This window comes from Aphelocoma coerulescens, chromosome 5, assembly GCF_041296385.1.
Source record: "Aphelocoma coerulescens isolate FSJ_1873_10779 chromosome 5, UR_Acoe_1.0, whole genome shotgun sequence".
In the NCBI taxonomy this organism is placed as follows: Eukaryota; Metazoa; Chordata; class Aves; order Passeriformes; family Corvidae; genus Aphelocoma; species Aphelocoma coerulescens.
Window position 1 is genome coordinate 15343240 of NC_091019.1, and position 12248 is coordinate 15355487.

At 36.6% G+C, this 12248-nt stretch overlaps 1 protein-coding gene across 8 annotated transcripts in view; it reads left to right on the plus strand.

Annotated features, from left to right (window-relative positions):
• The window catches only part of STK33 (serine/threonine kinase 33), a 49615-nt gene that overhangs the window by 20559 nt on the left and 16808 nt on the right, over positions 1–12248 (plus strand). For 7 of the 8 annotated variants that reach the window (XM_069015921.1, XM_069015926.1, XM_069015919.1 and 4 more), the window contains 2 exons: positions 6194–6245; positions 11133–11221. In XM_069015921.1, coding sequence (XP_068872022.1) covers positions 6194–6245; positions 11133–11221 — 141 coding nt within the window. Of the gene's footprint in view, positions 1–6193; positions 6246–11132; positions 11222–11804; positions 11993–12248 lie in introns of those variants that run through there. The other variant, XM_069015924.1, reaches the window with a different exon arrangement.

Consider the following 12248-nt stretch of genomic DNA (forward strand, 5'->3'; position numbering starts at 1 on the left):
ACTGTTTCTGCTATTTGCAGAAACACTTCACAGTGTTATGTCAATTGTAATTGTAATGTTGTAATCTCTGGTGGTTCTGCATGGCAAACACTCTCTGGCTTTCTTAAAAGAAATCCATCTTTCCTGTTCTTCGCATTCCAGTCACAGATAAAAATGTTTTATCTCATAAAATACCGGGCAAGAATGTTTCTATCTATCATCTTACAAGAGAAGAATAAAACTAAGTTTTATCTTTGAAGAAACAACATGATCTTGTCCTTTTAATTGAAAGAAGAGATCCTTTGCCTGTGAAAATTAAATCCTCCACAGTTTGTAGTTGCTCTTCAAACCCCTCAGCCTGACAGTGAAATCATGTAATCTGATAATAACATGCCGGAGGCTTATTGCGATTTTTTGGGCAGTTGTATCAGCAGATGCTGTGCTCTGTTGATTTTAGTCACTTAGGGTTTGATTCTGATCCCACTGACCTAGTGTAAATGTAGTGTGACTACACTGACTTCACTGGAATTACCATAAACATCTTTGGGTAGCTGAAATCCGCATTTATTTAATCGCATTTACAGTTCTGCTGTGGGCTTTTCAGCAGTCACTAAAGAAAGAAAGGTACAGATGACTTTTCCCATCTCTTTGTGACAGCTTTCTTAATTCAAAGAGTGTTTGTTGCTGGCCAGTTGTTAAAATTGCCATGTATCTCTCTGTGTGCTTGTACTGATGGCTCAAGGTCGTTGTGTTAAATGCAAACACTGGTTGACTTTCCCTTGTCTTACAGGCAGTTTGAGTTGCTTTAAGATTCCTGTGCCTTGTCACCAGAATTTCTCTTTATTCATGAACCTTCACGCTGACTTTATAGTCAGTTTGAAGCTGATATGAATATATTTGAGTCTGTGGTTGGATGGAGTAATTTGACATGTTCTAGAAGTGGTAAGTGGTTGGTGTTGGTAAGTGGCCATAAATAAAAACTAGTGAAATGTAGGATCTAATCCCGCAGTCATTTTTCCCTCTCTGCTGCTGTCAATGGGAGATCTGTCTTTATAACAGGGACTAAGGCGTCAGGATTGTACAGAACAGAAATTGTAGCTTGTTCACAGCAGATTTTATAGCGCAGATGTCTTCAGTGGCACAGACGTGAATGTTTCCTATTTAGTGAAGACTTTTTCTTAACTCTGGAGGCTTTTCAGACTGGCAAGCCAAACTCTCCACAGCAGACCCTTCAGTTTTTTCTTATAATGTAATAAGACTAGTTAATTTGATGCTGAGCCTCATGTGCTTTCTTCCTCCTTTATTTTACTGACCAAAGAAAATTAATGGGAATCCTGTGTCCCTTTGTTTCTTGTGGTTCTCAAAATCTCCCATTGCAGTATTTTAAAACTCCAAGTAAAAGATGCTAATTGATGAAGGTGTTGAGATCTGTGTTAATAACTACTGACTGCTACTCATAACTGGTGATTAAGTAGTAACCAGTGTCTGTAATCTCTGATTATAAACTGGTCCACCGTATCTTTCATATATCCTCAGTGTAATTTAGGGATAACACAGAAATGTTGAGCAAAATCAAGAGGAAAAGGAAGGAGGAGCATGGAAAAGGTTTTTGAGCTTTTTTTTTTTTATTTTATTTTTTTATCCTAGTACACGGGGACCAGTTTGGGGCACATGTGAAAGCAGGATTTTAGCTGTGTCCAGGCTTGGAGGACCTGCAACACACAGCGAGGAAGGGTTACCCCTGTCTTCTGCCTCCTTTCCTTTGTGATTCTGATCGCAGTGGCCACAGAAAAAAGCAAATGTGTTGGTCTAGAAGAGGAGGTCTCCAGAAGTGTCTGACCTAAGCCACGGTTTTCTCTTGGCTTGGACTGCCTAGTTATTGTTAGGTTTTGTCACTGAGGGCAGGGGTGACCCAGTATTCCAGTGCTTCTGCTCCCTGTTCAGGCAAAATCTGATGCAGCTGTTAAAGGGCTGTAGTGCTGCACAGGACACACCTGGCTCTGGGAATCTCTAGGAAAGTGCTCATGTGCTTTCTAGGAATTCCTGGCCTGCTTTCTAGGAATTCACCTCTCAGCTTTCCAGGCATTTGCACTGTGCTGTCTACGAAATGCCAGCTTCTGCTTTCTACTTATATTTCCTCATCACTTTCCAGGATTATTTCCCAACATTTTTTTTTGGTGTGTTTTTTCCCAGTGGTGCATCATAATAATTTCCCCTCAATTCACAGGAATTGCTATGTGCCTTCTGGAAATTCCCTCTTTCATTTCCAGGAGTATATCTCTGGTGTTCAGTAATTCTCCATGTCTGCTTCCTAGGAATTTAACCTCTTATGTTTTGTGAATTTTCTTTGTGCTTTCTGAGGAATCTCCCCTCTAGGCAGGTATGTTTGCTCTGTACTTTGTAGGAACTTACCTTGCATGTTCTAAAAAATTTTTCTTGTGCTTTCAAGGAATTCCTCCCTGCCTTCTGGAAATTTTCTCTGTGCTGCCCAGATATTTTCTCCTGTAAATTCAAGTAATTTCCCCTCTGCTTTCTAAGACATTCTATATGTATTTTGTAGAAATTTTCCACAGCTTTTGAGGAATAACCCGTTTTCTTTGTAAGAATTTCTCACAGGCTTCCTTGGATTTCACCTTTCATTTTCTGGGAATTACATTATTTTCATTTAAACTGAGGGTAAAAACATACTACTTACAAGTCATTATGTATTAATTTATTAACTAGTAGGATCAACTACTTATATGGTTTCTATCTCAGGCCTTTTGTGTTGAGCCTTCACTTTTTGCAAGAGCATAAGATTAGTTCTAGCCTTGCTTTCTAAAGGATGGTGCACTGTCAGATTTTGGGAGACCCCACATAACATGAAAAGATATTTGCTGCTTTAGTAGAGCAGTTTGTAGTAAGCTCTGTGTAGGCAGAGACTGTCATGTTGTTTTTGTATGACACGTTGCCAGCTGCAATGAGGTCCTGGCCCTGTTTTTTTCTGTTCTAGGTGCTGCTCTTTTATAAGTAAAGTTGTAGGAGGAGGCCTCAGTGTGCATTCATAGCTCTTGCAGTACTTGTCTTCCTGTAGTTTGCAATGTAACAATATTTTAGAAGGTTAATTGTGATAAGTGACATTATCTTAATTTAACAGATAAGGAAAATTGTAGCAGGAGGGTGATGTAGCTTCTCAGCTCCCAAAGGAGCTTAGAGAAGATTTAATTTCTGATTCAGTTTAGAAGCAGATATGCCAAAAGTAGAAGTGAACAATTAGTAAGGGTTGAACCCCAGCATTCTGATCTGCTTCGGTTTTTTAATCAAGTTCAGGTATTGAAGATGTTAAAAATCATGGAGGAATTTAAATAAAAGAGGATTTGGAATGTTAGATTCTAATATATTGGCCACATAGCTCCTACCTTTCAACACCAGAAAGTTGAAAGTGGGAGCTCCCAGTGTGGCCATTTTTTATCCATGATGGACACCATGTCTCTTGGCATGTCCACCTTGACCAGCAACAACTAAATATATAGATGTGAGCTGACATTCCCCTTGGATCCCTCACCATTTTAACTTTGGTCAAAAGCACCTAAAAATACCTGTGGGTTGGGAAAACAAATTGCTCTTTGCTCACATTGTCAATTCACAAAGGAAAAGAAAAACCTGCAAATGTGTTAGGGAAATGCCTCTAGGTGCCCAAAACTGTCATGTAACAATTCCTCCTCTATTTCCTTGCTTGTGTCACATGATATTAAAAAGAGACAGGTATTCATCTGCTCCTCTTGTACAACTTTTAGTTGTACAAGTGTGCATTTAACATAGTTACCTCTAGTGGTTAAAGCAGGTAATTCACTGCTGGAGTGTTTGAGATTTTTATCTATCCATGGGGCAGTCTGCCACATTATTTGTTCATTCTTTAATTGGTTAATTAAATATGTTATTATAGTTTCTAGTTTAAGAGATTAATAAAACCTTGCAAAATAATCTGTTAGGTGCACAGAGATGGGGTGGGCTTTGCCTGGTGTCTTGCCCTATGGTTCTGACACCCACAAGGATCTGAGAAAGACTACATGATTCTCATGAGGTGATTAAAGCATCAAAAATAGGAAATCTTTATCAAAAGCTAATACAAAATGAAGGATTTTTTAAATCAATTTTTTTTTAAATATTGGCAGTAATCTGAGTTAAAACAGCTGTAGCCTCTCCCTTATTTATTGCTTTGTTGATTTATTTATTTATTTTGAACTAGTAATATTTTCTTGTGCCTAAACAAAGGGTTCACAAAGGTGTTAGTGAAAAAGTTATTCCTCTTTTTTTCTTGAATTGTCATATTGATAATAATTAAGAGAAAACCCCATATCCTTCAGTTTATTGATTTATCAACAGAAGACTTTACTCAGGTCAGAAGTTTTTAATACAAAAATTTTGGTCAAAAGTAAAATGTAAAACAAATTCAGGATTTTTAGCAGTTTTTTAGTATTTTCAGAACCTCTTCAAGAGAACAAAAAGATTTCTACATATCATTAAGCTTATCTCTTTTCTTGTGTTAGCTATCACTTTTTTTTCCTGGTACATTTCAGAGAATCAAGAACTGTAATAACTTTATCATATTGCAGTTAAAAATTTCTTAGATAGTAGGACTAAGAGTATTAATATTGTCAGAGACTTAAATATGGAAATAGGGTATTAATCACATTTCATGTAAATTGCAAAACGTAGGCTACTGAGGGAGATTAGAAGTTATCTCATGATAAAAGCACTCTATCAGAAAAGAACATTCTCTTAAGTAGTTTTTGTCTCCATGTAAGTATTTTGTACTATTGTTTTCTAATAAGTCATCTGTCATTCAAATAGAAAAGTCCAAGATCTGAGAAATGAGGGGCTAGGATGGAACCAAAGGGCTTTAGGATGTTCAAGTGACATCTGAGATTATCTCTGAGGTGCATCAGAGGCAATGGAGCAGAGGAGATTTTGCAGAATGCCAGCTGAAAACCTGGTCCTTGTTTTCTGCAGGAATGCAGGTTGTACACTCTCAGCTTAAGGCAGTGTTTTCCATTTTCTTGCAGCTTGGATCCTTCTTTTAGCTCCTTGATGTCTCCCTGTGTCTAAAATGCCAACACCCTCATGGTGTCCAGAGACTGAAGCCCCTGTTTGCCTGAGATGAGCGGTGTTGCTTTTCTCACTGCTCAGGGCAGCAGCTGCCTCAGCGTGGGGAGTAGGTGCTTGCTGAGGGGTGACCCCAGATTTCAGCACTTTGATCCCTGTCCTGCAGGAGTTGAGCCAGTTGGAGGCAGTTTCCAGTGCCTGACTTGCAGTAGCCATTTGCAGTGCTAGAATGAGTCTCTTTTTATAAAGTTGGGCATCTTGATGGTATTCCAAGAGTTAAAGGCTTGTTAACCTCCCACACTTCCATGGGTTGCTGCTTTTCTGTTGTCTGCTGTGGAGGAACTGAGCTCTGGCCTTCGTGCCTGGAAATGTTTAGCTAAGCTTTCCTTCTTTGGTGCATTTTAACTCCCTCTGAGTCTCTTTGTGCAGCTTCTTGTTTGAGAAAAGTAGACTTTGAGGAATCATGTGCAAATCAGCTCTCCAGGGGAATTGCAAGAGTACCCAGAAATCCTTGCTTTTGTTATCCATGTTTTGGCAGCACTGCTGAAGGATGTCCTCACACGATGCCAGTTAGAAGCAAAAGTTCATTTTTACTGGATGCTCCAGATCAACAGCTTCCCAGGTTTATTGAAGTAGTTTGAAATCCTCTAAAAATGTGTTGTATACCATGTGCTTTGAAGGAAAAATCTATTATGGTTTTGTACTGTCTGGTGGAAAAAAAATTTGCTTTTTCCATCTCTGAATGCACCCAGCGATTCTGTAGCTAAAAAAGCCGAAGTACCATTTTTGACTGTGTATTTTGTTTTTTGCAGATCTGCTGTCCAAACCAGCATGCTGTGTTATGCCAATCTAGTCCCTTGTCAGCGTGGCAGACAGCTGTAGTTAGAACACAAGGCTTTTGTGTTCCACCCACCCCCTCATCTCTCAGGTTTTATTCCACTTCTTTGAGCAGTGGACACATTCCTGCCAGTCTCAGTGTTTTAATTTAATTTGGGCACGGACTATATAAAATTGAACAGATGTCTGAAAGCAGTGAAGGGAAGACCATAAAATGAACCACGTGCTCAGCTTCATTTGAACCAAGCAATGCTCTATTTTTTTTTTTTTTTTTGCCCCTGTTGCCACAAAGATCACATGTGATTTGGAGGTGTGTGACAAGAGGATTCAGCATGGGAGAGGAGGTAAGGAGACTGGAATTGGACCTAATTTTCTTTGTTATGTATTTTTTGAGGTGTGTTTTCGAGACTGGGTGTTTCTTTGTATTCTACAGTTATCAGTGCTCATTTCTCTAAAGTAGAGCAAAGGTTTTTTTTCCCCAATGAACTCTATAAAATATTAACGAAAAGAGTAAAATCTCTTCCACAGAGAATAGTTTTCAGCTCCTGCCCCTGATGATGACATTATTTTCAGTGATCAGAGAAAGTGCTGGTTTGCAAGAAATTCCTGAAAACACAGGGTGGTAGTTCCATCCAGTAGGCAGGCCAGGAATTCCACAGCACAAAATTTCACTGCCTAACATAATCCATTCATCAGAAGATAAGTTGAACAAATTAACTTGAAATAGTGAACTTTTAAAAATGGTTTATTTTTGAAGACATTTAACAGTATTTTTTTACCTCAAGGTAATGTAAGAAATGAGACTAATTACATAATGTTTTGAAATGTTGTCATGGTTTCTAGTGATATTCATCTGTGATATCATGTTTTAACATTGAGCCAATTCTTGCAGAAGGTTTGTCTGCATGAATGTCTCCAGTAGATATATTTTCTTACCTCTGACAAAGAAATACTTGCTCTAAAGGAGTTATTAAACCTATAATTAACCTAACACACGTTAAATTAAGTTTACAGGCTTTAAAGGTATTGTGTTTTGAAAATGAGGCTTTTGTTTCAGGAGTCAGAGTTTGCCTGTGATGGGCAATTCTCTGGTTTTCCTACCACCCACTTGTACCTTGACGTCTTTCAATTATGGTACCCTTCAGATGAGGAAAAGTGTGTAAATGGCAATACTATTCTAAAGATAGTAGGTGAAAAAAATGAGACTGAAGCTGGATTTGAAGTTGATTGACTTTAATTTCTCTGTAGTTCACACTCACTGATGTACAGTCTCTTTTCTTATCATTCCTGCAGTAGTTAACATTGATAAAGACATATTTATCCTGTATCATAATCTGTTCTTTAATGTCGAAGGCTTTAAAATTGTTCAGTTATAAACTTTAAAAGCTTTTGTTGTAGGAGTTCTTTACATGTACATCTGAAAAGAAAATAGAAAAAAACCCACACTGACACTGAAGTTTCAGAATTAAATGCATTGGAAATGAACATAAATGGGTCCCCTTTCAAGCAGCACTTCTACGCATAAATGTCTTTATATTCATATACATGGGTATAAAGTGACTATCACCCTAAATTAGATATATCTGAATATGCAGCCAATTTTTTTGCCCTTGTGAATTATGTGGAAAATGTGGGTAAGAGGAGGACACAGTCTCAGCAAGGAAGCTGAAGGTGTATAGCCATAGATGTTGGTCACTACTGCAAAAGTAGTGTCAAATTATACTGAATAGTCAGCCCTAGCAATTGAAGATGTCATAGCTCTCCAGATGTGTTACTGGCATCTAAACACTATCCACTTTTAGATCTCCCAGTTTTATGAAAATGCATGAGGCAGTTTGACTAAATGATACTCTTCTCATAGAAAATACTCTTGGGTAGTTGTGGGTTTTTTTCCAGTATTATATTCAGGAGCTGCCACTTCATTAAGAAGAGTTTTTAATATGTACATTCTCAGCTACAGACAGTTTTTGCAATTCCCAAGCCATAGGCATCATGGAAGGTAGCTTTGTTTATTTATTTATTTATTTTTAATTTACCAATAACATTTGCACATTGAGTATTCACTCACTTTGTCTAGTTTCCTAGAAAGCACCTGGAAATTCCTGGAAATCAGTAGGAAAATGCATGGAAAGCAGCTGGGAGACTGGGAAGGCACTGGGAAATTTCCTAAGAAGCACTTACTAAATTCTTGGAAAGTAGGGACAGAATTCCTAGAAAACAGAGGGAGATTTTGTCAAAAGCACATGGGGGAAAATACCTGCAGAGAAAGGGGAAATTTCCTGAAAAACAAGTGGTAAGACCTAGAAAGTGGAAGGTAGAAAAAGGAGGAGAGCAGCCAAGGTGAATACTTTGAACAACACATTTGAAATTCCTAGGAAGTTGGCTGTGGATTCCCCAAAAGCACACAAGCAAGCAAAGGGGGAATTCCCAGAAATCTTGTGTGAAGTTATGGGCATGTGGAAAATTTCCTAGAAAGCTGAGAATGTTCCTTGAAAGCAGTGGAATGCACTCCTGGAAGGAATGAACTAAATTCCTATGATTTGGGGTGTGGATGGACGCTCCTAAAAAGCAGAAGGGGAATTTTCCAGGAATCATATGGGAATTTGGTGGAAAACAAAGAGAGGAATTACAGACAATGACTGTTGGTACTCATAGTACTTTTCAAAGTGAAGTAGAAAACTTACATGAAACTCAGCGAGTTGCTGATCTTAACCCTTACGGCAAACATGCATGGGGACTGAAACATATTCAGCAGAAAAATCTGTAAATATTTTTGTTGGAAAAAAATCAGATTGCTGCTCTGATAGTAAAAACATCTTTTGAACATATGATTGTGAGGTTTAGATTAGTTTATATTAATGGATAATCAATATATTAAGACTTTTTAGAAGTTGCGGTGTTTTTCGTGATTGTTTTTTGATGAAATTCATCCATTTGGAAGGAAACTAGAAGGTAGCAGCCTTGGGATGGTAACTGAAGTTAAACACAAGGCTACTGGACAAAAAGAAGCCATTAAAAAAACTTCAGCACAAGAATAAATATCACGTAGATGTGTGATATTCTTTAAATTATTCCTAGCTTTCTTACTGTCTGATGAGTCTCTGTTTCCAATATCTGTTTGAGCACCAAGATGTCATATTAGATGCAGAATTTATCTTTTCATTTATGTAGATGTTTATTTTTATTTTTCAGGTGTACTTTTGTGTCCCAGTCATTGCCCCTGTGGCAGAAACCTGAACCAGCATAAGTTTTTAAACCACTCAAACTCTACTGTCTACCCATGTAATTTAGGGTTCTTATTCTTTCATGAAAGAATAATTGAAAAGATATTTGCATATTAGATTACAAAGTAAGCAAATATCTTCAAAGAGTATATGCAATTGAACAGTGTTTCTTATTTAAGCATTTATTTGGATTTTTAGCAATAAAGTAAGGTAAAAATAAGGAACAAAAAGTGTTCCATTCACAAGTCAGTATGAATACCATGGTGCAAATTTCTGCCTAAAGTTTTGTGGCTGAGCTGACTGATAAGATTTCAGGACTTTATAATGGCAGCACATATTATAAATCCTACAGTAAAACAATATTATATAAAACAATATTTGCTTTTAGCTGCATGTGTAGGATTTTTTTCTTGGGGTATTGAATTGTTTGGAAGTCTTATTTGATTAAAGTATTACGGTTTTCATTCCTAGTTGTTGAAAAGTTGCATTTTACTTTTTTCCAGGGTTGTTAATTAGGCTTTCTAAAAGTCATTTTTAATGCATTAAATGGAAGAGGCTTTAAGGTAAATCCATACTTAGCCTTTGTTTTGAAATCACAGTATTTTTGTACATTTTTAAAATGCATATGTTTTGAAAGCTTGAGGGATTGTTGTAGTAAACACAATGCTGGCAATATTTGTGGCTGGTAAATTGTCCTTTGCTTTCTGTCCATAAAATATTAAGTGCATTGGGGTTCCAGGTCATCACTACAGCTGGAGCATTGCTATTAATCATGTATTGTTATTACATTAGAAGAAACTAAACTCAGAGAGAACAAAATAATTACATTCTCCCTTTTATTAATATTAGCAGACATGTCTTGTAATGGAGCTGTGTGAGGGTGGAGAACTTAAAAAAATGCTTTGTGGTAAAGGGCATTTTACAGAAAATGAGACAGGACATCATTCAAAGCCTTGCTTCAGCAATAGTGTGTCTGCACAAAAACTGTAATTACATTCCTCTGTCTCTCCTGTATGTTCATTGATTTTGAGTGTTCATACATTTAACAACAGTTACTGATTTATATTTTATCTATTATGTATTTCATAGGATAAAAATAGTCTGGTAAAGAAAAAGTAAAATACACTACATGAATGCTTTTTTAGAACTTTATTTTTCTCACAGATGCAATACCTGCTGCCATTTTCTTTTATTTCTCTTTCTGCACCAGCTATGACAATAACTGTGTTATTATTTCTTAGCTTGAAACTGCTTTGCATTATAACTTTAATTTAGCTCAGTTGTTATATGTATAGTGTATTACAGGAGGTAAAAAAGCAGAACTGGATTCTTCCTGATACTTCCTAACAGCATATGTTGCATTTAGGGTTCAGTAACATCAGCATTTTCATCCACTGTAAGGAACCATTGCAATCCTGCACAGTCCACAACAGAATTAACCTCTCCAGCAAAAAATTTAGATTTTGTAGATGGTGCAAGACTAGCAATTCTTGAGTTTTTTGCAAAGCAATTATTAATCTCTTTGTTATACTCTTTCTATGAACCCTTCATTTCCTCTTTTTCTGGAGAGTTATATGGCATTATGGAATGGTGCCTTTTATAAGGCCTTGTTTCTTCTATGCCCTCATCAAAAGGGCAAAAATTGACTGGTTTGATATATAAAAATGAATTTCAGGTATGAAAATATGTGCAAATTTGGTAAATATAAAAGATACACTCTACTTTTTTTGTTGGATGATGTCAGGTGATCTGATTTTAAAAGACTGAACCAATATGTACTTTTGCCTTTCTTACAGGATTGTGGTAAGGAATGAGATTTCAAAATTTGAAATTCTTATATGACTCCCTGGAAGAAGTGGGGAGTATGGTTTTTGTTAGGCTGCCACCAGTTGAGAGTAAAATGCACAGGAACTGCTCATAGGAATTAATCAAAAGATTTTAAAGTGTTTCTGTCAGAATATATTCACTGCAACTGATAACATTTTATTTCTTACTCTCTCCTGGCAGGTATTGTTCGCAGAGATCTAAAACTGGAAAACATTTTAGTTAAAAGCAGTGACATCAATGAAGTAAATGAAGTGAAATTAAATGTAAAGGTAAGATGACAATTGTAGCAGTTCTGCTTCAAGAACCGTTTTTAATATCCAGGTATTACTGGGAGACCTGACTTTGATACCTCTTAGTAGGTTTTGAAATGAGTTACTAAATGGTGTTATTAGGGAAAGAAAAAATCATTTGGAAGCTAAGAGCCACTGTTGAAGAGACAATTTTTTTTTAAATGGTAAGTACATTTCTTGGTCAATTAAAAAAAAAAAAATCCTTAAAGTAACCATACCTTGTTCATCCAGATCTATATTTGCATAGTCCCAAGCCATTAGTTACAGGAAGCCAGCAGATGCTGTGAGATGTAATTAATATTTAAATTAAGAATGTTTTCAATTTAAAGTAAATCTGTTAGTAATTTAGCAAAAAAGCCTATTTAGACTGTATCTTGATTGAAATACAAGTATCTTATACGATTCTTTTGATATTAATAAATATTTTCTACCTGAATACAATGTTCCATATGCTCACGTCGTCTTTTCTGTTGAAGAAAATAGTCTTTGATGCTTTATGAATCATGTGTTAATTATGCATCACCAATTTGCTATTTTAATACTACTTACTGTTAAAATGTAGGTATCATCTTGTAGAACTGAATTGTTGGATCAGGAATTTACTGTCTGGAAGAGAAGACTCCAGGCTGAGAAAAATTTTAGACACTGAAGTGGACAAGTCAGTAATTTATGATGGAATAAATCCAGACTGCAAAACTCTTTTCTGTTTCATAGACCTGTGTATTTTTATATAATCTCATGCTCATTTTAATAAACATCATTTTGGATTTCTCTGTACCCTTCAGTTTGGGACAGTTTGTGCCTTCCTTCCTGCAAATGCCAGTGCTAGGAAAGACATTGATAAATCTGTCTTTTCCACAGGTTTTCCATCCTTTCAGTCAACTCACCACTTCCATCAATAGAAACCACCATGGCCAGCTGTTCTTTTTTTCATGGCCTTGCTTTATATATCCATTTGGAACAGCAACTAGCATGCTCTGTCATCTCTCCTGCAAGGTGTGAGCAT